Source organism: Dermacentor albipictus, chromosome 2, assembly GCF_038994185.2.
Source record: "Dermacentor albipictus isolate Rhodes 1998 colony chromosome 2, USDA_Dalb.pri_finalv2, whole genome shotgun sequence".
NCBI lineage: Eukaryota > Metazoa > Arthropoda > Arachnida > Ixodida > Ixodidae > Dermacentor > Dermacentor albipictus.
This window is the reverse complement of record NC_091822.1, coordinates 194,937,216-194,961,664: the sequence shown is the minus strand read 5'-3', so window position 1 is coordinate 194,961,664 and position 24,449 is coordinate 194,937,216. Positions and strand designations below refer to the sequence as shown.

The window sequence follows — 24,449 nt, the reverse complement described above, 5'->3', positions numbered from 1 at the left end:
TTCGACCAGCCACCGCAAGCTAAGTAAGGGAAAGCGGACCAATCGCAGACGCCAGCACGACCCACCTCAACCGGTTATCTACTTTCACTGCGCTGGCGTGGCCCCATTGAAACTCTCCCCACTTGAGCGTACTCCTCGCCTCTTGTCAGCCAGAAAAACTGCTCAATGTAGGCAATGCTATTCGTTTTGAAAGGAAAAAAAAAATAGACGAATCTTGTATAAATGAGGAGCGCGTTTGATTGGACTTTTTCAAACAACGCTGGGTTTCACTGTCCGATGCTTGCCTCAGCGATTACGTAAATTTAGATTGGAACAAAAGCACATTGCAATAGTTTTACGTTAGGGTCCATGGTGTAATTGCAACAAAAAATGATTTGCGTAAATAACACCGAAGGAATGCCTTTACATATTGTAAGAGTCATTTCCTAAACGCTACTAGAAAAGTTTGGGCCGCATGACCTTCTCTCGTGCGCGCGGTGCCGACTCCATAGACGCCGAAACAAGGGCTGAAACATATGGGAAATGGTGTGGATATGTACTACGAAGCAAGCTCTTCAAATAAACCATTAACAGCAGCAAGGGCACCAACACAGAAAAACCAAACAGTAAGGACAACAACCTTGAAGCTAGGCGAACTATGTACATTTCAATTTACGAGCCTGTGTTATACCGAGCTTTATGATGCTAAACGCCGGAGCAACTTCAGGCCAGGTTAAAACGCGCGGTCGGGCAATGCTCCTACAGACGGCGCCGTGCACGGTCGCTGTTGGGTACTTTAGACTATTGGGAAACAGGCTCGGCTGCATTGGTATTTTACAGCTATAAGCACAATGTCCTGAATGCGGCTGGACACGCTAATACGAAAACCGTCTCAGCAGAACGTCTTTCTTACGTCAAACATAAGAGATATAGTGTTAGTGGTACGCCATCCTCCATAAGAAAGCGAATGAGCCAATGCAAAATTAGAGGATTGCCTCAGCCGTATGGCCGAAGATTAAAAGGAAGCCTACTAAGGAATTGTTGAATCGGCACAAGAGACTTATATGCGAAATCTTAGGCGAAGTAAATGCGAAAATATCGTCAGCAGGTTTGGTGGTGTCGACATTGCCTTAAATATTTCCAAGCAGCATCCAGTCGCTATTTAGTTAGGGGATTGTCCTGGATTTGTTCAAATTTTGTCTATGTTCACGGTGCCGTTCGACGGTTGCCGATACCCCGATATCCTCCATGGCGCAGCCAAAAAAGTTTTATTATATGCTTTGACAGTTGGGATTTTTCACTAAGTCATGTCGCAATGAAATGCAATGACTTTGGAATGTGAGCTTCTTCAATCAACTTTACTCGCCAAACAGACGATCAAAAATTAACCGCAGCATGCAAGTTCAGCCGGATATTACTGCTCTGTCGAATGTCCTGTTGGGGTCACCTCTACTGGTAGATGTTGAGGTGTTATAGAAAGATTGGTTGACTTGCTGCCTGCACGAATGCGTGCTTGAAATCTCGGTTCAGCCAGGAGCTCACCCGTCTAAGAGGAATGAAAGCTGTGTTCCTGCTATATGTGCCTGAGTACCTACGCCCGCTCAGGGAAAAGGTTAACAGCAAAGGCATTTCATCTGTATATTGTGCATGCGCTCCATAAGCGCCTGATTATAGTTGATTTCCTGTTGAAAATGCATGGAGACAGCCGGGGCAGTTTCCACTCGGTCACTTTCGCTGCGCAGACGTTGACATCTCAAGACACGCTCGTTCAGCCACGCTCTGCTTGTTTGGGTAGGGATGTTGCCATTCTGCGATAAGTCGCTACACTGAGAGACTGCACAAAAAGAGGAAAAGAGAGAAAGAAAGCAAAAACTTCTCAGTGCCGGCTAAGGATTTTAAGTCGCGTACCGAGCCTCGTTTACTTTTATGGACGAAATAAATAATGGAGTCGCCCGATCCTCCATCTGCGTTTCGAAAGCGAAGTCTGGCGGAGCAGGCGACTCTCTCTCGCTCTCGCTAACAGATATATTTTTAACTACTCTAGCCGTTGCTCGACTCCCGTACGGTGGACGAGTTGCTTTTTGGTCGTGTGCGCCACGTGTCGCTACGTCACGTGGGGTGTGTCGGCCGCTGGCCAATAGGGAGGCAGAACCGCGTCGATCGCCGGAGCCGCAAGGCGGACACAAGGTCACCGACGCCGAGCACAGCTTGGCGGCAACGGGAGCCGACGGCGCTATCGACCGGCGCTTGTCTGCCGGGCTCACTTCGGCCCCGTGCACTCTTGGCCAGGAGAGACGAGAGAGAGCAGGGACCGCTGTGTTGTGAGGAGACGAGGGGCCATTTCATCATAACGCGGACGCTTTCGTCATGGCCGCGAATTTCGTGCCAACTTTTCGAGTCAAGTTGTGTTGTTCGGTAACTGTGACGCGCTGGTGGTCAAGAACCTCTTCTCGATTGGCGCGAGACTTCGCTTTGGTCTGTGGGCTCAGTCGGGGTCTGTAATGAGACTTCAAGACTGCAAGAGCTGGCTGCTGTTTTGGCCAAGGGCACGCCAAACTGCCGAAGAGACGCCACATGCGTATTTTTTAAATTCTAATTTTGACCTTTCTTGTTTACTGACACGACACCACAGGAATAAACGTGCGGTACACAAATTTCTTTAGGCACCCACTGGATCGATATGGACAAAATTTCTTGCATTAATAAAATAAAATAAAATTATAAAACATGAAAGAAAACAAATTTTAGTGAATAATGACGACAGCACTTCTTTTATTTGAGCCCGCATTTTATGTTTCTTATACATAACAAAAACCACATAGAAAAGATATACAGCTTCAATTTCCGTAACTAAAACAGACGCCGCTATTTCTCAAACTGCCCCTGATTTATAAACCTATAAAACGGAAGTTTGGTTGTTACAACAGGTCATATTATTTTCAGTTGACCTAATATCCTTGTTCCAAAAAAAAAAAAATGCGTATGTTCTAGCCTTGCGTGCAACACATTTGTCTGCTCGGTGCACCTTGTAGCGCACAAATTCAGAATTTTCGTCGCGGAGTTTGAATAGAGTAACTTTATACAAAAATTTCAGGCCTGTGTTAACCTAAGCGCAAAAATTATTCTAAACACTATAGACTAGACCTGATTTAAGGCGTGTTTTTCGATGCTGTCCATGCAGTACAGCTATCGACTACAGTGTATCTTTCTCTATGGCCTTCCTTTTTGTGGTGCCGCCCGCTAGGGCTGATTTATTTTTTTCCTTTCTTCAGAGCGATCAATCACGCACTTGCCCCGTTAATGACCCTGTGAACAATAGCGCCAGGCTGCGGCAGAAAGCGGCATCTCTCCTTTTCGTAAATATCAGCATCGAGAAAAGACGACATAACTGTTCAGTCTGATAGCATAGTGGAACTGCGAAACTTTTACGAGAGACAAGACAATGTTTCGAGTCTGCGCACGACGCGGTGGAACTTATTTTCGTGCGCCATATTTTTTTCTTGCCGTTTCGCAAATTTTACTGTTCAACGTTGATTAACGCGTCTTGCATGGTGTGATGTACAGTTTAGATTAAGTCCTTTGATGCTATCTCTCAACCGGGATGTGCAAGAGATGGGTACTCGGGACACAGTACATTGCTGCAAAGGCCATAAGTAAATGCGCCCAGTGTGCAATGACAGACCGGTGGCAGAACAAGGAATCTGAGCAAACACATGCAAGTAGCATACCCAGCTCGCTGGCGCATCGTTTCGCTCAGTAATCGATACTGACAACAACAACGACATACTGTGCTCCACGCGCGGCTCTGTAATCAGTGCCGATGTGAAGCGTTCGCCCAGCAGCTGTTGCTCTTAGCAACCGCTGCTGCCTGAGGCTGTTGGGCAACGCGATAGAGAAATCAAGGACCGTAAGCAAAATAATTAGGTCTGGGCACGGTCACCACCTATGAGGCATGTCGACGTGCGCCGCCGAATTGGAGCTTGTCGTTGACTGAGCACAAAGCAAGGCGTCGTCTTTACTCGGCCCGCACATACAACTGACTTAGACAAAACCAACGCCGGAGGGCACAGATCAGCGCAGAACTCTGCTCACCAGCGCGAGGATTGCTTCGCGCTGTTTGCGTGAGTAAAAGCTAAAGAAAGGGGAAGAAAAAAAAGAAACGGGTGAACTTCTTTCCCTACTTGCTCGCTCGCGTTGCTCGTCAGTCAACACCGTTGAAGAGAAAGATAACGGAATGGCTGGCCGAAGGCGCTCGTGCAAAAGAAAAAGCTGGCCGGGAACGTCCAGACGTTTAGACCTGTGCGTTAGCCGTCACAGTCAGCCTGATGTGCGTCAAGAAGGAAGAAATAGAAAAGGTGGACGTCCTTGCATAACAAAGTCGTGGAGAAGACGGTGCTTGGGCGAACATTATTCGCAGGATGAGAAGTTATTACGTCCTGTGAGCAGTGCACATGTCGTAAGCCTAATCGTTTGCTACCTCTTAAATGCTTTACGATGTCCTTAATAAGTTTCGAAGCTCAGGATGCTGCACATGGTTTTTAGATTCCGCTTCGCCTCAATGCTTTGGAATACTGCAGAAAAAACAGTGTACGTCACATCTGGGGGAAGCATCGAAGGAGTAAACCTGTAAGGTGCGTGCTAAACGTTGGTCTGTTACGCCAGTCCTCGCATCTTTTAACTCGCCTATTCAAGGGTAATGAATACATCCAAATCTGAATGCTATTTATATTGTTAATGCCGTATCAAACATGAAATCCCAACACAAGAGGACAGAAATTTACACCCGCCGGCTTGGCGCAACGGTGCCGTTGGCGAGTGGCCCACCGATTCCAACGTGCGTCCAAAACAACGCTGCGCAGCGAAACGCGCAGCGAAAAGAAGCTATAGGGTCAGATGAAATAATTTTCGAATGGTTTGTTCTGGTTCTTCTTTGCACCTTGTTTTGGATGCACGTTGGCATCGAACTGTACGTGGGCCACTCGCCAACGGCACCGTTGCGCCGATTTGCTGCACTGCCGGCGAGTGGAACTTATGTCCGAGGTCACTCTGGAGTCCTCGAATTCTTTGCAGCAGTGGGACTTTCTTGTTACCTGCAGCGGATTTCTGTGGTCGCTGGAGCGGTCTCTTGTCCAGTTCTCTCTGCCGCTTTGGACTCGTTCCTCGACAAGCCCGCGGGTGTGAATTTCTGTCCTTTTGTGTTGGGATTTTATGTTTGATATGACATTAACAATATAAATAGCGTCCAGACTTGGATGTATTCATTACCCCCGAAAGCTTCCCTAAAGCTCTGCAGCTCTATCGGAAGAAGACAATGCACACTGACAGAAGGCAGAATTCACGTTCGTTCTCCGGTTCGATCGGCCGGTGCTGTGGCCCCAGCGTTTCTCTACCTGGGGCAACTTACAGGATGCAGCGGCCGCAAGCGGTTCTCGAGTACGCAGGTCGAACGCACTCCCTCGAACTTTTCTCGCCGCGCGGACGCACTGTGCGGGGCAGACGTGGTTCGGCGCGCGGTGGGTCTGCGCAAGATGCGCCACACGCTTGCGGCTCGTGACCGCCCGGAACTCCCGCTGCGAGTGCAGGCGCGTTATACTCGCGCGATTCCAGCGGCTGCACTGCTGCCTCCCCCACGGTGGGGGCTCGCTCTTGACCGCCGCGATGATGAAATACAGGTCCCGGCGAATTCATTCGCCGACCGGCTAACGTTTCGGCTCGCGCACCTTGTGTGTACTACAGCGCGGAGAAAGCCTAATCACCGCGCGCGCACGGCTGCCCGGTGACCATTAATAACTGCCAAAGCGGTCGCGTCTTTCTCTCTCGGCGGCGAAGTAATTGCTTTCGACCAAAGAAAACATCGGTGCGGACGGGAGAGGAGGCGGCCTTGAAGAGGGAGGCTCTTTTGCCGAGGCAGTCGTGCCTTTAATCGTGCCTGAGTTCCAGCGCCACAAAGAAGAGGCGGCGCGCGCGGACGACACGTAGAGTTCGGCGGCCGCGCGGCCACACGCTCCCCTTGTTTTGGCGAGTCATGCTGCCACCGTGGCTCGCACAATGCTGCGGCGGATAAGTGCCCACCTTGACTTCTTATCGCTCCGAGATCGCAACTACATGCTCGTCTATATATAGTTACACAGGAGAGTGTAATTCTCCGCGCAAGTTTTCCAACAATTAAGCGACGACAGAAAGCGGATGCTTGGTGATTTTGAAAAAAAAAATGAAAAGAAAAAAAAAAGAGAAGAATGGGGGGGGGGGGGAGGGGGAAGAGCACCGGTGAGAAACGAACGTGCTCAGCGGGGCTTCGTCGTCGGAAAAATAAAACGCGGAGATGTTAACGTTTTTCTTTTCATCTCTAAAGCCTTGTCCTCTAGAACTTGTTAGCAACCAGTGAGGACACGTCGCGGGAGGGCGGTACGCCGCTTATGACGTGAGTTCCGACACGTAGGTGAACACCGTGGGTCCACCGAAGATCATCGTTTCTCAAAAACTTGTCTGCAGTTTTCGTGGAGAGCACGTAGATAACTGCAAGCTTGACCGCAGCTATCGTGCGGATTCGACTGTGCAGCGGGAGCTCTCAACATGCTTAGGGGGTGAAAAAGACTCGTTCTAATTTGGGAGTTCAAAATTAAATTCTGCTGTTTTACGGGCCAGAACCACGATCTGATAATGAGGCACGGTGCAATGAGTAACTCCGGTTCAATTTTGACCAGCTGGGATTCTTTACCATGCACCCTTATCTAGGTATACGAGCGTTCTCGCATTGCGCCCACATCGATAGGCGGCCCCGGCGTCCAGTATCTTACTCGCGAACTCGATCTCAGAAGCGCAATGTCCTAGCGGCTAAGCTACCGCGGCGGGTATGTGAGAATTTACGAGGAACCCAAAAGCGTCGGAGAACGCCACCACACGCATTCGTGTATGTTTCAGTCATGCTTCAGTCATGCATATCATGGCCTGCCTGTTTTTTGACATTAACTGCGTGGCTCGGCAACTCAAACAGTGTCGGTTGCTCGCGTAATTGCGACGGCGTCTTTTGTCTCTCTATAGTTGCTCTCGTCAAACCTGTAGACGGCGGGCGTCTCAATCCGCTGCTCCTGAGGCGTGTCTCGTTTCACGGAGATGTCTGCTGTACACGTAGCGGCAGCAACGCCTCCTGGAGTTCACGCATCTCCCATGTGCACAGCAACGTTGCACCTGGAAACAGTGGGTGGAACCGCTGCGCGAACATTAACGCGTCGTTAGAGGAATCGTACTGCGAAGCAATGTCATCACGACGAGCATAGGCGTGGCACGGAAGTGACACTGATGATGCACAAGCGTAAGGCGGGCTGTGCAGCTCAGTGCCACGAATCATGCGCTGAAAGCTGCCCGAATGCGTAGCCTCCTCATAAGACGTTTTACTTGTTTCCATAGGTAGCACGGGGTAGCATAATCCCCGTACGCTCGATGTCAGGTGTAGCTGAACGACACCGGTATTAGGTTTCTTGTTTATGCCACGAGTTGACTTGTGTAGGCAGCATACTGTTGAGAATATACCCTCGGAAAAGCGAAGCCCATGGATATAACAGAGCCTGTGTTTGTTTTCACCGGCCAACGCTTTGTCGCTTGTATATAGCGGTACTGTCATGCTAGCGAACAACGACAATTTTGTTGGCTGCATTAGGAGCCGTCAATAGATGCAAAGTAGAAAAGCTAAGCCACCTCTAAGGGCTGTATTCTGGATCGTTCCATTTTGGAGCATATTTTTAAAATGTTTGCTTACTTATAATCAGCCAGCGGAATACCTGCCACACCAATTACTTGTTGCGCCGGACGCACGTCACACAAAGATGATGTAGCGTCCTCGAAGGTGATTGAAAAAGACAGCCCTGCACTTTTCGCTCTACATCCACTTCATTTCTTTTTTCTTTTTTTCCCTAAAATGTAAAGTCCAGTCGTTTCCTGTCCGGTGATTCCTTTACATTTTTTTTTGGCATCTGTTCAACCGCGAAGCATGAATATACGAAAATTGAAAACCCGCCGCGATGACTTTGTGGCTATGGCGTTCTGCTGCTGAGCACGAGGTCGCGGGTGGGAATACCGGCAACGGTGGTCGCATTTCAATGAAGGCGAAGCAAAGACGCTCGTATTTTTTTTTTTTTAGATTTAGGTGCACGTTCAAGAACGCGAGGTAGTCAACATCAACCGGGAGTCCTCCACATATACGGCGTCTCTCATAACTCGCTGTGTCATCTTCGGCGTTAAAGACATAAAAACGCCATCAGCGTCGGTGCTCACTGTCGGACGCGCTGTTTGTCGACTATCATGACGTCACGGCTCTGATCTTTCCTGCCCCCTTGTGCCTCGGTCAGACCCGGCATTGTCTTGTTGCTGGATATTTCGTTCGACACATCCAGCAGTTTGATATGTCCCAAGCCACACAATGAAGAATTGCTGTCAATCGTTAACTTCTTCTAAATCTCTTCCTGGTGGAGTAAACGTAATATTGAAATGCCAAATGAGCGCTGAAGAGGTAACATATCCAAGCTGCAGCACTGTTCCTACTTAATGGAAATGTAAGTTTATTATTGGTGTTCTCGTGCGCAACTCCCACCACTTTAGTCAGAAGGCAGGTAGCGTCTCACGTGAATAAAATATTTTAGATAAATAATTCGCAAAATCAGTTGATGTTCTGTTAACAAAGCTGATTTCTTTCTCTGCAGCGCCAAGGCTCATCATCGAGTACTATTCACTTGTACTAACAACTTCGAAGCCCAAGTAGCGTTATTAACTGGAATTGACGAAAGCCCTTTTCCGAGATATACCATATACTGCATAAGTATACATGGCCCAATCGCATGCTTGGCGCTTTATTTGTCGAGACTGTCTTGGTGGCGGCAGCATGTGTTCCCTCACCAAGTTCGATAATGCATCAACATTCTGTGTTAGTATAAGGGCATTCAGGGGCCATTATATAGTCTTGGCGGGTTCCAGGCTGGTCACAATTCCCTGTAGGCAAGTTCGCTGTAAGCGGGTGTCACTATATCAAGGAGACGCCGCGCACGCGGTTGCGTTCGCGTCGACCATGAGTGACGTAAAAGCCGGCTAGATTGCGTGGGTTTCTTCAAAAAACAGCGCACGCGAGACGCTCCCCGAATTGCGTGCCGAGCGGAAACTCGGTCGCACGCGCGCGCGCGCACGCAGACCGGGGCGAGTGGTGAGAGCCCTGCGCTATCTCCGCTAAGCCGGCGCGCCGCCGCCGCCGCAGCAGCCGGTTTCATGTTGGGCGAGCGGACGATCCTGCAAAACAGGAAAGCGCGGCTTGCAATGCCGATGTTGGCGCGTGCGAGCGCGGTCCACGCCACGCTAAAAGAATATAACGTGGCGCCGGGGGCACGGCTATGACGTGTGCCAATGTGTGTACTCGCGAGCCAATGGGGGGCCTCCGCGCGCCGCACACCTCCCGGTTCATGTTACCTGTCAGCCGGTCCACATTCCCGCTCGGCTCTACGCACGTCCGGTCGTCTGCTCTTGCTGCTTCTTCCTCGGCCGCCGGAGTCTTCCGTCCATGCCCTACATCCGAAGACCCGTGAGTTCGCTCTCCTCTTCACTTCACCCCCCCTTCCCCCGTATGTGTAGGCGCGTCGCGTAAGATATTCCTTTCCCGGCGAGATGTTCGGACGTGCACACCTGTAATGCGCCAGGAGGCGCGACAGATCCATCTAAATGCGTGACGTAACGCTGGCATGAACTTGCTCACCCTTGAGCCGACGCAACCACGGTAGCACAGTATAGTCATAGAGAAAGGTATGGTCGCATCGCAAGCCCAATGTTGTCTACCCGGCAAATCTATTCGCCTCCAGAAAGAGTAGTGATTTTTTTTTTAATTATCAGATTTCACTGGTCGCTGTCGCCACTCCACTGGTATGTAGCCGCGAGGTCAACGGGTTCGGACGTGGCCGCCGGAGTGCGTGAGGACGGTTGCGGTGGTGCACACGCCGAGACGCCTTTCCTCTTTCGCCGCCTAGGAGCGGAGGTGACGCCGGCTTCGCACAAAGCTGTCCCGCCTGCTAAAGTTGGTGGATCGCGCCGATGAAACGGGAGGCTCGTCTTCTCCGCGGGACTTGCTCACCGCCGCCCTCGACTGATCGTCGCTTTGTTCTTTCCCTCTGCGTCGGTGCTGTTGCGTCGGCCACGCATCAGGTGAACGGTGTCGGGTGGTTGGGTGTCGTGCGAGCGAGCTAGTCGACACTGGGCCCCCGCCGTCACCGCTTCGTCGAGGCTGCGTGGCCGCACGCGTTGCCCGCCGACGCGTGCCCGACTCCAGTGGTCTCTGTGGCACTGACGCCGATTCGGCCATGGTCCGGCTCGATAACGCGCCGCTCGACGCGGCCCGCCTCATACCGGTGTGGCAAAGAACTCGAGCGACTCGAGTTCGAGCTGTGAGTCGAAACTTTTTTCATATACGCTCAACCTTTGCCGTAAAATATGTGCGTTATCAGTGAGAACGAGTAGCGGTCTGTTGGTTAGTCGCGCTGGTCATTTACGTCATTCATCCGTGTAACTTCACGAGTTCGCGCGACTTCCGTCGCACGCATGCCACATTGCAAACGAAGGCCTGAAATGTGCTCTTGCTGACGGGCTTGTCTATTGTTGGAAAGCAGTGACACTGCATTTACTCTGTTTAACCGCTGTAAATGCTACACCAAGTTCTGTTATAACCATTATTAAATGATGGACGTTGCAAAATTAATTGATAACAAGTACGCATCAGCTAAACAAAAGCAATGAAATAAGGAAGCTGTTCGAACGGCGAAGAGCTGCGTGTGAGACTAGTGCTTCGCGACCGTGCCAGTTATCGTGCCTTCGTCGAAGCCATCGAATGCGCTGTCGAAAGGGCGCAGGCGAGGGCTGTGGATTCGTCTTGGCCATGGTTGCGCGCGGGCCCTTTTCTTATTCGTCTGGCTATAACGACGGCTATTATATGTGACCACCCGTCGTTGTGTTCGTCTATTTCTAATATTCGGGCTGTTTAGCAGTGGTATACAAAGCCATATTGTAAACTAAGGCAGCTGTAAATTCATGTGCTTTTGCGAAAAATATAAAAAAAAGAAATCCCTGAAGTTGAGGCACTTACAATTAAACGGTACTGAATCGACGCTGGGTGGCACGACGGCCGATGGCGCCGTACCATCGCAACCATTGCTAGTTCGAAAAAGTGGCATTTGTTTGTTACCTAGAGGGCATGCTTGCACGAATAGACCAATCAAAGGAAAATTTGAATTCAAAATGTAACCAACCTGGCGGAATAATATGTAAAGAACCGGTGCCATAGTCTGGTAGACAAGCTTAAACTTTGTTGGTGGCTATGCAGTTAAACTCGTTTACGTGTACATCAGATCAAAGGCAGGTTGATTTTTGTTTTTCTTGTCTGCGGTTGTGCAGCTGCAGCGGTCACAAATGAGGCCGACATATTGCGGTCGTCAGCACAGCGTTCCTGTTCCGGAAGAGTGACGGTGAATGATGCGCACCTAGTGTTTCGGTCAAGGTCGAAAACGCAGAGAGAGGATTTCTTTTTACCCACACATAATTTCCCCGAGCAGATGCTATATATTGTGGCAGTAAGTAATTAAACTAGAATTTGACAAATAACGCGTTCAGAATTGCAAATTATATGTGGGATTTTAAGTAGTGCAGGCCATTTGCGAACTTGAAATCAATCCGTCTGTAACTGCAACTCCCTTCGTCTGTCTCTGTCCTTTTTCTAATCCCTATCTCCCAACCCCACTGTAGAGTAGCAAACCGGATGCTAATATCACGTTAACCTCCCTGCCTTTCCTCTTCATCTCTCTCTCTATTTCTCTGAAACAATCACTGCTGAAGGCATGCTTATACTGTATAGTTCCAAAAAAAAAAAACCCACCAATTTCGAGGTTTCCAGGTTCTGAAAATCTGCGGACAGACACGTTGCTACTCCAGGTATTACAACATCTTTTCATAAACACTTCTGTACGACATACTATACTGCGTATAGACGAGAAGAAAAGGGGTTAACCGAGGGGCCTTACTTTTATTAGTCATACCATAAGAAGCCAACAAACGCTGACACCAAAGACAACACAGGGGAAATTACTTGTGCTTAATAAATGAAATAAACTATAAATTAATTGAAATGAAAGTGGATGAAAAAACAACTTACTGCAGGTGGGGAATAATCACACAACCTTCGCATTTCGTGTGCGATGCTCTACCAATTGAGCTGCCGCGGCGCCGTTTCCCAATCCACTTTCTTGGGTGTTCATGTTTTCTAGTAGATCGCTGGGAGTGTTAGCCAGCGCCACCACTCACAGACCTTGGCGGCGGATGTGGAACATCCTTTCTGCCGCTGGCGTCGCGAGAACCTGATATTTTTCGGTGAAGGCAACCGGTCAATAAACCTACACATGCTACCTGAAGGCATCAACGTTGCCGGATTCGAGACCCTCGTTATGTAATAAACGAGAAGAAAGGGGGTTAACCGAGGGGCCTGATGTTTATTAGTCATATCATAAGAAGCCAACAAACACTGACACCAAGGACAACGTAAGGAAAATTGCTTGTGCTTAATAAACGAAATAAAGAAACGATAAATTAATGGAAATGAAAGTGGATAAAGAAACAACTTACCGCAGGTGGGGAACGATCCCACAAGTTCGCATTTCGCGAACGTTGACCGGTTGCCTTCACCCAAAAAGATCGCGTAGCTTGTAGCTCAATTGGTAGAGCATCGCAAGCGAAATGCGAAGTTAGTGGGATTGTTCCCCACCTGTGGTAAGTTTTTTCACCCAATTTCATTTCCATTAATTTATCATTTTCTTATTTCATTTATTAAGCACATGTAATTTCCCCTATGTTGTCCTTGGTGTCGGTGTTTGTTGGTTTCTTATGATATACTGCGTATAGAGCACTTGTATATTCGCCATACCCACTTTGGAGGCACGTATTTCGAAGCTGGTGCTATCGACCCGGTTTTCTTAGTACCCCCGTGTGCATATATATATATATATATATATATATATATTTGGACAACTATGTCTTGTAGAATGCGTCTTGTAATCTCTTAACCCACGGACTGCGTAGTCCAAGTGTTGTTTTTATGCGAAGCATACTAGCCGCACAACCACGCACTTCCTTGCTGCGCCGCGCGCGGCCGCGTAGCTACCATATGACGTCATAACAGCTGCAAAAGCGGAGGCTCCACTCGTGCGCTCGCTTGCGGCCGCGTAGCTACATAGCCGGGTCTCAGCTCGTGCGCTCGCCTGTGGTCTCACAGATGGTACTGCGGCCTAACTCCCGCTCCTCCCGCTAGGGCACTGACGTCACAACAGCTGCAAGCCGGGCTCAACTCTTGCGCTCGCCTGCGGTCGCACAGCCTGAAGCAAGTTAAGCCAAGTATGCTTCGCATCCTTGGCTTAACCTTAGCTAAGCCACAGCCATTTTTTTTTTGTAATTGAGCATAGATGGCTGCCATTATTTCTGCAGCAACTGTTCGTCAGCTTGGTTATGTTTGCAGCGTGATGTTTTGACTGTCGCGCCGACTTGTAGAGTGCTGTGTGTAACCTTCTTGAAAGAGAACGGGGCTGCAAACGGGGTTGCTCTCCGTGGATGTACACTTGCTTGCGAAATGTGCAACAGTGATGCTAGGTCCTACAGTGTCAGCATCTTCACTGCCCTATGGGCGACCAGTGGTGAAACTTGAGCAGACAGAAGCGCTGTAACGTACAGCCTAGAGAGAGGCGTAATCAGTTTTGAGTAGCTCATTTATGTTGTGGTTTCGCAGCAGCAAAATTTGATGGTCATTTTGATACACATGTGTCCTTTCACGTGACTGGGCACGACGATGTAATGTGACAGCGCATGCGCTCCTGTACACGAGCGTGGCCTTGAACTGGGCCTGGCTGGACGCACATGGCAAGAACAAGCGCTCATGCAGGCACGCGTCTTTTCTTCGTAATGTAAGGCATCTCCTAATTTTTGTGCATTCCCTACCGGAGGGCGCCACAAAGGTTTGTTAACGCGATTAAAGTTTCGTACCACCTCCTGAGCGCCACTGGTTCTGCGTTGCGTCACCTCCCTCGCTTGTAGATGAGGGAGGCGAAACGGGCGCCTATCTCCATGCCTAGCGCAAGATAGCCCAGCGAAGCGACAATCGCTGTATGTATACTGCCTTCACGGCGTACGATATGCTTACGCCAGACGCAGCGTCCTTCTATCTTTAGCATGACTCCGCAACTAGTTGCTGCCGTTCGCGTTTCTTTTTTATCGCCAAGCTTCGATAAGCAGCTGGTGTTCTTGCCCTTGTACGGCATATTGTGGTGTAGCTGCGTGGGAAGGAGACGTGCTTCACGCCTTGAGGGCGCAGAAAACTTGGCACGTAGGCGTTTGCACCGGGAAGGTCCATGTTGTCTCATTGGTGTGCTCTGAAGGACCTGCGTATACCGGTTTTAAGGTGGACTACCGTTATCGATAGCGCAAGAAATTCGTCCACGTACAGTCGCGGACAGAATAAAGTGGACCACGGCGAAGGCGGCCGGAGCGGCTGCGGGGCCGGCGCTGCTATCGCGCTTCGCGCGCTCGCGACGAGAGTACCCCGGGTGACGTCAAACTTCTCCTCCGCACCCTCACTCTCGCACTGGCGCTTGTCGCGCTTGATAAATTTCTAGTGCCACGTTCGGCTCCTCTGCTGCTGATGGTCGGGACGAAGGGGCGCGTGAATCGCCAGTAGTTCAGCACTTAGCGCTGTCGCGCAGTAGCGGACGGCCGCAGCCCATCAAAGCGCCGCGCTGTGAAGGAACCAAGCTCGATGTTTTTCTTTTGTCGGTGATTTACAGTCGCGGACGCAATGAAATGAGCCATGGCTTCGCGCGAAAAACGCGAACCAGTGCGAACAAGTGAAGGTGCCTGATATCAGTGGCGTAGCCAGAAATTTCGTTCGTGGGGGGCTCACTTTGCAGCTCGGCCTCCCCATTATGATTTAGTCGAAGCATACATATATATATATATATATATATATATATATATATATATATATATACTTATATATCATTCAACAACCTTGTTTACATTTTCGTACATATGCAACGACCAGGGGAAAATCTCAATGACGCTGTCCTTTGTTCGAATGTATTGAGCAAGAGCAGCTGTCACCGGTTGTGTATTGGGAGTAATTGCTCGGAAATTATAGTCGCAACAGAGAGGACATATAAAAAGCAGGAGTTCTGCAAAACATACGAGGGCGAGTCAAATGAAAGTGGGCCAATGCGGATATATGAGAAATGGGGTACTTTATTTAAAAGTAGTCACCATGAGTATTTAGACACTTGTCCTACTAACGAGTCGCGTGATTCCCGTCTCATAAAACTCTTTGGGTTGCTGCCTCAAAAATCTGTAAATGACTACACGTCATCTTCCGACATGAATGTGGTTCCCTTGAGCAGTTTTTTTTAAATTTTACCAAATGTGGAAGACGCAAGGCAATAGGTCTGGGCTGCATGAGGGATGTTGAAGCGTTTCCCACTTGAACTTTGCCAGTTTTGTATTAACCACATCAGCGACGTGGGAACGGGCCATGTCGTGAAGCAAGATGTTCCCAATGCTCAATTTTCCACGTCGTTTGTTCTTGATTGCGACACGCAGCCGATACGACCTTTCACAATATCTGAAACGATTTAGAGTTTCTCCAGGTTTAGAAAATTCGATCAATAATGGCCCCTAATGATCTAAAAAGAAGTCAACATGACGGCCCATGTTTTCCTTGGGAATGGTGAATTCAAATGTTTCCACTGTAAGCTTTGCCGTAGTGTTTCAGGCTAGTAGTAGCGGCACCACGAGTCATCCCCGGTCACAATTCCAGACAAAAGTCCTCACCCTCATCTGGGGTTCTTTGACGTGCACCTAAATCTAAGTACACCGGTGTTTTCGCATTTCGCCTCCATCGAAATGCAGCCGCCGTGACCGGGATTCGATCCCGCGAACTCGTGCTCAGCAGCCTAACACCATAGCCACTGAACAACCACGGCATTTTCAATTGTGTTGGGGGTGATTGCACGGTGGCTTCGGCCCGGCCATGGATCTTCTTTGTAACTTTCATGTCCTTCTTGGAGCAGTTGGCTACAACGCTTCGCAGTGGCCAATGAAACGGAATGTTCAACGTATACGGCAGCCATACGGCGAATAATTTCATTTTGGGAAACATCTTCATTTGTCAAAAACCTCACTACATCAAGCTGTCCAACTTTTGGAGTGTCCATTATGCCACGCATCCATGTTCAACCCAGTGTATGAGAGCATTAAAGAACATTTAACCTCACCTCGGCATGTCACTTGTAAATGAGATGCGTATGTGCTACGCGCATGCCTCGAAAATAATGAACCGAACCATTATTGCGTGGGGTGAAGATACAGCTTGATACAGGGCAAAAAATTGCCACTGGAAACAAAGTTCACTGCGCGTATACACAAAACCTCGCAACAAGATATTTAAATATACGTATAAGTCTCCAATAAATCTACGTACCTAAGAAAAAGTCACTATATATAATGCGTCAAACAAGGCAGATAAACAGGTTGCGCAACCACAGATTCACAGATCACCACCCCCCCTCCCTCCACTCCCTATATGTATCGCGTGCGACGGAAGGCGGCGCGCTTCCTCCCCGCTTTTCTCTCTTGCGCACACAAGACTCATCGTCGGCTTACCCCCTCCCCCTTCCCCCCAAGCTTTCATTCGCACATAGAGCATGCGGCGCGTGGTCAAGATGTTATCGCCCTTGGCCTTTATTTATACGGAACATGCGGGCAACAGCAGGAATGCGCCTGGAGTCTTCATATAGCTGCTATCGCAATAATATAATAGTATCCGGCAACTGAAGCGACCCGCGGCCCATTACTTTCCGCAAAAGAAGTAACAAAATCGAACTTTCACCATGCGACAATTCGCTGCGCCGCAACAATGTCTTCCTTTTTTTCTTTTGTGGGGCGGGGGGCCGGCAAAATAGAATAACGCAAAGGAACGCATGTTGGCTACAATCGAATGCCTACTTTGGGCACCTAGTGTGGCTACAGAAGGAATATCGAAGAAAACATGTGACGCTTGGTCCACAGAAAACCATACGCATAATGCTCGGTATCCTACACCGGCGAGACAAAATTTTCCGGAGAGGTTGCGCTCAAGCGAACTCGTTGCAATCCGTCGAGTCCCCGCAGTGCTGGCGGCGAGTGGCTATGCATTGTTTCTTTTTCTCGTCTGCTAGCCAGAAAGCGTCCAAAACTCTGCCAGGCGAAAATGCAGTCGGCCAGAGAAAAGGAACGCGCATCCAAGTGCGTAGCGCGGTTGTCGATGCAGCACGAGAAAAACGCATGCGCTCTGGATGGATCGGCAACCCGCGGGTTACGAGAACAAAAGAAAAAAAAAGAAGAGAAAGGGGCTCAATGTATCCTCGCGGATAAAAGTCTAGGTAGAAAAATAAATAAGAACTTAGTTACAATGGTGGATTTAGTGTCTTGACATGGATGCTTTGGCGCAGGTGGAAAAAGAACGTTCATATTCCTTTCTGTGACCTGACGGCGCAAATGAACCACCACAACGCTTTGTCTCATCGGACCTCGCTGCGTGCTTTGTCAACTTGTGTGATAGTATGTTGATTTGGCTTGTCTCGTTGTATGGCCCGATGTACGACTTTAGAAAAGTCGATGCACCTTTGGCGTCAAATGTTTACAACTGCATTAAACCCACAAAGTTCCGTAATTGAAAATCTAAAGTACGACTTCGGAAATGTCAATGCACCTTTCGCATCGAAATGTTATGAGAACTTTATACCCACAAAGTTTCAGAATTGAAATCCAAGCGCTCCGTAGATTCCGCGGCCTCCGCGAGATGCCGAGATGAGCCCGCTCGCAATCAAAACGCCCTTGAAATTTTGTGCTCGGTGGGGCTCCTTGCGTTACGATATGTGACTCCCGATGCATGGACGTTGCCGCGAAATCCAGCCCGATTTCGCAATGTTCTCGCTTAAATGTCTTTTCGAGGGTGAATTAAAGGCATTCTAGACAAAATTGAGCATGCTTTCCGGCGCCGGGAGTTGTTTTGGTTGGCGGCGCATGACAGCACGAAAAAATTTCGGGGGGGGCTGAAGCCCCATAAGCCCCCCCCCTGGCTACGCCCCTGCCTGATATGTGTTGAGACGTCTTTGCATGCGCGTCCCTTTTAGTTCGCAGCCTCTCCAGACCTCTAACATCGGCTTAGCGCTATTTAATCGTAGGGCGCAGCGCGAGGTGACGCCGCTACAGCGCCGCAACGTCTGGTGCGCTGCCGGAATGGGTTGTCGGGGGTGCACTGTTCTCTGCGCCCAGCTCACGCTGTTGCTGACGTCTGCCACCATAAAGCCACAGTCCCTATACATTTCTTTTTTCTGTCGCGTGACCACGATACCGCGTAGTCAAATGATAACTGCGGCGTCTCGTCCACTAGACTCCAAATTATCCGTGCGTGATAGGTTGTTGGAATGACGGTGCGCGACCTACTCTTTATATTTGCCCATGCTATCTCGCACTGCTAGGGTTTATTCGCAGGAGATAAAGCGACGAACTAAAAGGGACGCGCATGCAAGAGCAGACGTCTCAACACATATCAGGCGTCTTCACTTGTTGGCGCTGGTTCGCGTTTTTCGCGCGAAGCCATGGCACATTTCATTGCATCCGCGACTGTAAATCACCGACAAAAGAAAAACATCGAGCTTGGTTCCTTCACAGCGCGGCGCTTTGATGGGCTGCGGCCGTCCGCTACTGCGCGACAGCGCTAAGTGCTGAACTACTGGCGATTCACGCGCCCCTTCGTCCCGACCATCAGCAGCAGAGGAGCCGAACGTGGCACTAGAAATTTATCAAGCGCGACAAGCGCCAGTGCGAGAGTGAGGGTGCGGAGAAGTTTGACGTCACTCGGGGTACTCTCGTCGCGAGCGCGCGAAGCGCGATAGCAGCGCCGGCCCCGCAGCCGCTCCGGCCGCCTTCGCCGTGGTCCATTTTATTCTGTCCGCGACTGTACCTTTACGCGCAATAAAGTGGCAGGATCGGGTATCGGAGTTCTTAAGGCTCTTACTTGGTGAATCGTGTACTTCTGAGGCTGTATAAGGGGCCGTTGTGCTGGCTCAACGGCGTCTTTTACGTCTTTTATCGTCGGCCGAGACGATGAATTCACGCAGCAGAAAGCATGCAGTTGCCGACGGGGAAATCCTGCACCGGGTACTGCCTGGCGCAGTGCGGGTAAGCCTTCGCGCACAAAATCGAGGCCGTCTGCTGTTCGAGGTAGTGATAACACACGCTTCGCTGAAAGCAAGCTGTGTATTCACATTTCCGCTCGAATGGCAGCCGTAGCACCGACCGCCTTACCCGCAGCTTTTGTGAGTCTGTGTTCAAAAAAAAAAAAAGGAACGCAGGCAAGTACAAAAGAAAAAAGAGAAAGAGACCTGAGGCATACGCGAACGTTACTGAGTATACCACTTTCAACTCAGCGCCTATTCCTGGTTTTTGTGAATTTTTTGCCTACTCTAGACTTTCTTTTGCTTTTATGCAATTCGTAGCAGGCCTGTAGGCTGCAATATTACTCCGCACACGGCAACAGCCCCTTCAACCGTAGTCGTAGCGTATATGTGTAAGGGGCGTAAAACTGGAATAAAGAAAATAGTCTAGAATTATTCGTGCTTGCCTGCACGCACATGGATATGTCAGGCGCTGGAATGACTGTGGCGGCTACGACCACATCTTGAACCTCAAATTACGTGTACAGAATGCGAACGTGGTGCGACGTGAGTTAGATACATCCGCAGAGACTGCGTAATGATAGCACTAATATTTAGAAGGTTCATTCATATTGCAGAGGCTCGAGCTAATTTTGCTTCAACACCACAACAGCCCTTATAATCGTCATGAATGTGCTGGTCCTTGGCACCGCGACTACATTACATTTTTATTACTGGCACTGCGCATTCACGAAGCGCACAGCAGGGCAAGCTTGTGTTGGCGACTTCGTCTACTTGCTTTGTCGGAATTTGCGAATACCAGTAACAATTTGCGCTTAATCGAATGCGGGTCGTAGAGTACAGATACGTTCTGAACAATCATATGGTTATTTCCAGACGCGACGCAAGCGTTTCGGATAGTCATCTAATTGCGCTGGCTGGTCTTTGTACTTCTGGCCCACCATTGCGCGATTCGTCACAGTGATAACGCCTGTTTGTTCTTATTTCGGTTCCCTCTCGTATCCATGTTAAACAAAAAGTTAAAAAAAGTTTTCGAATAGAAATCCCAACTTTGATGGCACAAACAAATAGTAGATATTTGACTTGAGGGCAGTGAACCTAATGACGCGATATTCGATTGGCTATTCTAGATTTCTTGAATATTCGCACACCTCTGTTACCTTGAAGTCGGAGGCTTCCCCCTTCCCTGGTCTGTGCGAGAGCGCACCGCCAAGCGGCGTGGTTATGTGGCGGCCACCGAGTTTCGCCACGCAGGTGGGCTCGCGCACTCGTCGTCCTGGGAGCGCGCGAGAACCGGTCGCCACGGTGCACACCCCCGAAAACTTTCCGCGGTGCAGACCTCGGTCGCTCACTCTTCAAAAGCTGTGCAAATTTGCGCGACTACGCAGTGCACAGCGTCGGCAAAACTGGTTTCGCGCAGTCTAGTCGTCTTGCGGACTCCCCCTCCCTACGTCTTCCGCGACGTATCGGGGATGTGATGTAGAAGAAGGAGGCGGGGGTTGTCTTTGGCGCAAATATACAGTGTTGCGAAGTGCGCGGTTTCGCCAAGCCTGTAAGTCACGCGCTCACTGCAGGAGATGCCATCAGCTAAGCGTCACACAGATGAGGCCACGTCAAACTGAAGCCACGCGTACGCTCCCTATCGCAAAAAAGTAGAGGCCGCTCACTGACTGCCGGTAACCGCTGAGTGGCATCTACGTTATTGCCATAGGCTTTGACCCACTTCGACTGCTTGGTCTAATAGGAACATCGCCGGAGTTGTTGCGTGCGCAGCCAGTTTAGACTCAACGAGAAACTGAGAAAGGTACTTCGTTTGCAGAAAGCAGAGAATACTGCACGAATAATATCAGATTAAGTTCTGCACGAGAACACAAAAGAAACAGAAGTACTCTGTTGCGAACAAGCTGCTTCATACTGAACAATCTTTGTAACGCGCTGCGCCAAACGCGAAAAATCCGAGAACACCTAAGCGCTTCTTATGAGTTGTGTATACGCCGCTGAGCGGTCTTTCGAGTTGAGAACTCCTCGCGGGCAAGCGAGCGCGTTGAGACACTTGGCGTACAGCAGCGCCTCCTAGAGAGCACAGGGCCGGTGCACTTAGAACCGCGTCGCCATGCTACCTTGGCCAACTGCCATAAAATTTAATAGCGACGCGTTCAAGTAAGCCGCGGTGGATTGCATGTCACCGCTTTCGCCACGCCGGGTTTAGTGGTGGAAATTTTGGTTCAACTAGCATGACGTCATGAAGCAGAGTGCACAGGCCTACTATCTAGGAGGCGCTGGTTTAGCCCGGTGGGCAACGCACTCGGCTTCTGAGTGTGGGGTCGACGTTTTCCCTTTGTTGTCATTTTACGCAATTATTTCTTTATAGTGGTTACCGAGGCGCAGTTGGAACGCAGGCAGTCGCTCGTGCGAGAGAAAGACATAGGAAAGGGGAAAGGCAGGGAGGTTAACCAGAGGAGAAGATCCGGTTTGCTACCCTATTCTGGGGAAAGAGGCGAGCGGGATGTAGAGTGACAGCACAGTAGACATAAAGAAAGAAAGCCCATTTGGGTTATTTTATTTCGTACGAGCGAAGGATTGAACGACTGTGATTGTATGTCTATGCTCCTTCGCTCGTACGAAATAAACCGAGTGGACGTAGATACGCGAGGCACCCTTATTGCTTCTCGAAATTCTTCGTGTTTTATTTCGGCCTCTGATAAGGCACAGCAAGGTCTGGAAGAGCGTTGCCGGTAAAATGTTAAGGAGAGGGAGATGAATTCATAAAGATGGGCACGGAGGTCGCTGCGATCGAGCCACCTTGCCCTGGTCGGCTACTGCACTTTGCTGGAGGTGTTACGCAAATAGGACGAATGAATGATGACGCTGTGCACTGTTACGCGTGCCAAATTGCAATAACAAACAAACGGCGAGCACAGCGACTGTGCGCCCATGGTAGTTTTTTGTTGAGCTACGCGACGGCCTTCTTTAAGCCGTGACTGGAGATCAAGGTTGCTGCGCAAGAAATGCAGGAAGCGCTTATTGCCTGGCTTGTGCAACGGGAGTTGATTATTCAACGTACCTCGTGCAAACTGAGGCGCTCGAATCGTAGATCGGGCGAGTAGGGTCGTCCCTAGTGCCTGGATTGCGTTGCAGTCTGCGCCGCATGTGTGAATGATGATGATGATGAAAAAAATTATTTATCCCTCATTAAAGAGTGTCTCTTACAGATTTCATCATTCACAGTTGCCGAAAATCTGTGAATGATGAAATGTGGAAATGATGTTGCAACTGTGAATGATGAAATCTGTAAGAGACACTGAATGGGGCAAGCTCATGTCGTTGCATCTGAACGTATAATCGATTTGTGGCGCTGTCTCGGCATATAATTTCTGAAACGCTGCGCTTGACCCTTTGCAGTAGCGTGAAAAGGAATGGTTGTTCGTGGTGTTTATCGTGCAAACGTCCCAAACAGACACTTAAACATCCCGGAAAATATTTACCATTCCCCACTTTTCGCCGGCCAAACCGCTTTATTGTATCGTCTTTACCCAGCGATCTGCCACGTGGTACATCTTTCCACCAACATGGTGTCTCTTTCCGTCTCGTGTTTAGGTATGGGGAAAATTGGAGCTTAAAGAAGCAGTCAATTTTGTTGCATCATTCACTTTTTGTCGTTTGAAGTATACCTTCCCGTAAGACGTCTTCTTAGCCGCCGGTCAGTTACCAATTAGGTGATATGCGTGCGCGCGGACGCGATCCTCTTGAAGGGCGAAGAAGCCGTGCTTTGGACGAAGGCCGCACCACACGCGACGTAGACTTGCGCGCAGCTCACCTCTTGCACGCAAAGTGTACTTTGAGCGGAGCGCGCACGTAGAGGTTGAGCCCGGCGCTGTTCCGTCCTCGCCCACGTGCCTGGTGGGCGAGGGACAAAACCGTGCTGCTTGCTATACAAACAGCATGTGTGGCGCCGCTACCGCCAAGTGAGTGCGCCATTTCTGCGCCGATCGATGTCCTTGGGAGGTTCCCGTCGCTACGAAATCGACCCGCGTCGTTTGTGATGCTGCGGTTACGACGTGTGAGGGGGGTGGGGGGGGGAGGGGGGGCTGTACCCGTCTGGCACAGCCCACCGCTCGTGGAGAACGACCGGGACACGGGGGCAAACTCCTGTACTGGCTGGTACGGCAGGCGCTCTTTCGTTCCACAGTGCTGTTGAATCCGGGCGTCAACTCTTTGGGACATCGAAACGAAAGTCGAGAGAAATTAACCGGGCAGACCCTGCAGCGCGAAAGAAGGTTCTTCACAGCGCACCAAACACTGACTGCTTGTGTCTTACGCATATAAACCTCCAACAGTGGCATTGTAATACCTCCATACAAATGCACGCAATATATCGAGTGTTCTTTCGTTTACTAAAGCGGCCTTCAAATTTGGATAGCCGCGCTTGAAAAGCACAGATTTAGATATGAGAAGCAATTAATTAGTTAGAGCTTCATGCCTGAATAGCAGTCGCCGCACCTAAAAATGGCGCTTTCGGCAGCAGTCAGGTTGTCGCCAGTAGCGACATGTGCATGGGGATTACGACAAGGAAATCAACACGGATTCGCGTGGTGCCGACGGGCGAGCCCAGTGCACGTTTGATAAGCATCAGGCCAGGAGCTGTTGTTATTATGAGGTTCAGTGCCCAGACCAGGTCACCTGTTCTTCAACCTTAAATGAATGCCAGATAGTATGACGAGCAGCATTCAGTAGTCGTAATTACGAGCGGCTGCAGCGGTGTTTTTGTCACAGGCTAGGCTTGAAGTAGCTTGAGCGCAGGACACCAGCACATCCCTATGGAAATATCATAACCAGACATTTGAAATATCTGAAAAGCTTGGTTTAGATGTGATGAGATGTGAAGCACAGTGGTTGCTCGTTGGTTACTGTGCTGTTTGGCCAGCCTGCCACCAAGGGCAACTGCATTCACTCGACTACGGGTCTAGTGACCGGCCCCAGTTGAAGAAAACGCTTACTTGTAAAAATCGAAAATTGCTTGTTGATCTAGTTATGATCTGGATTCTAATTGAGGGTCAGCGCGCCATTATGCGGGAAACATTGCACTCCAGCTCGTTTTTTTTTACATAAGCGATACCGGTTGTCGGTATTGTAGCATCTCTTCCTAGGTATTCCTTGCAAACTTTTGTGCGAGTAACGTTGTCCCTTCTTTAAATGCTACGA

General features: G+C 49.6%; 1 protein-coding gene across 4 annotated transcripts in view; it reads left to right on the top strand.

The window, feature by feature from the left end:
• LOC135898539 (solute carrier family 2, facilitated glucose transporter member 1-like) overlaps nucleotides 1-24,449 on the top strand; it is a 102,138-nt gene that overhangs the window by 65,404 nt on the left and 12,285 nt on the right. The window contains exon 1 of one of the 4 annotated variants that reach the window (XM_065427547.1): nucleotides 9,290-9,541. The exons of 2 other annotated variants lie outside the window; for them this stretch is intronic. In XM_065427547.1, the coding sequence (XP_065283619.1) occupies nucleotides 9,521-9,541 (21 nt within the window). In that variant the 5' untranslated portion in view covers nucleotides 9,290-9,520. Of the gene's footprint in view, nucleotides 1-9,289; nucleotides 9,542-9,679; nucleotides 10,395-24,449 lie in introns of those variants that run through there. One more of the 4 variants, XM_065427545.1, reaches the window with a different exon arrangement.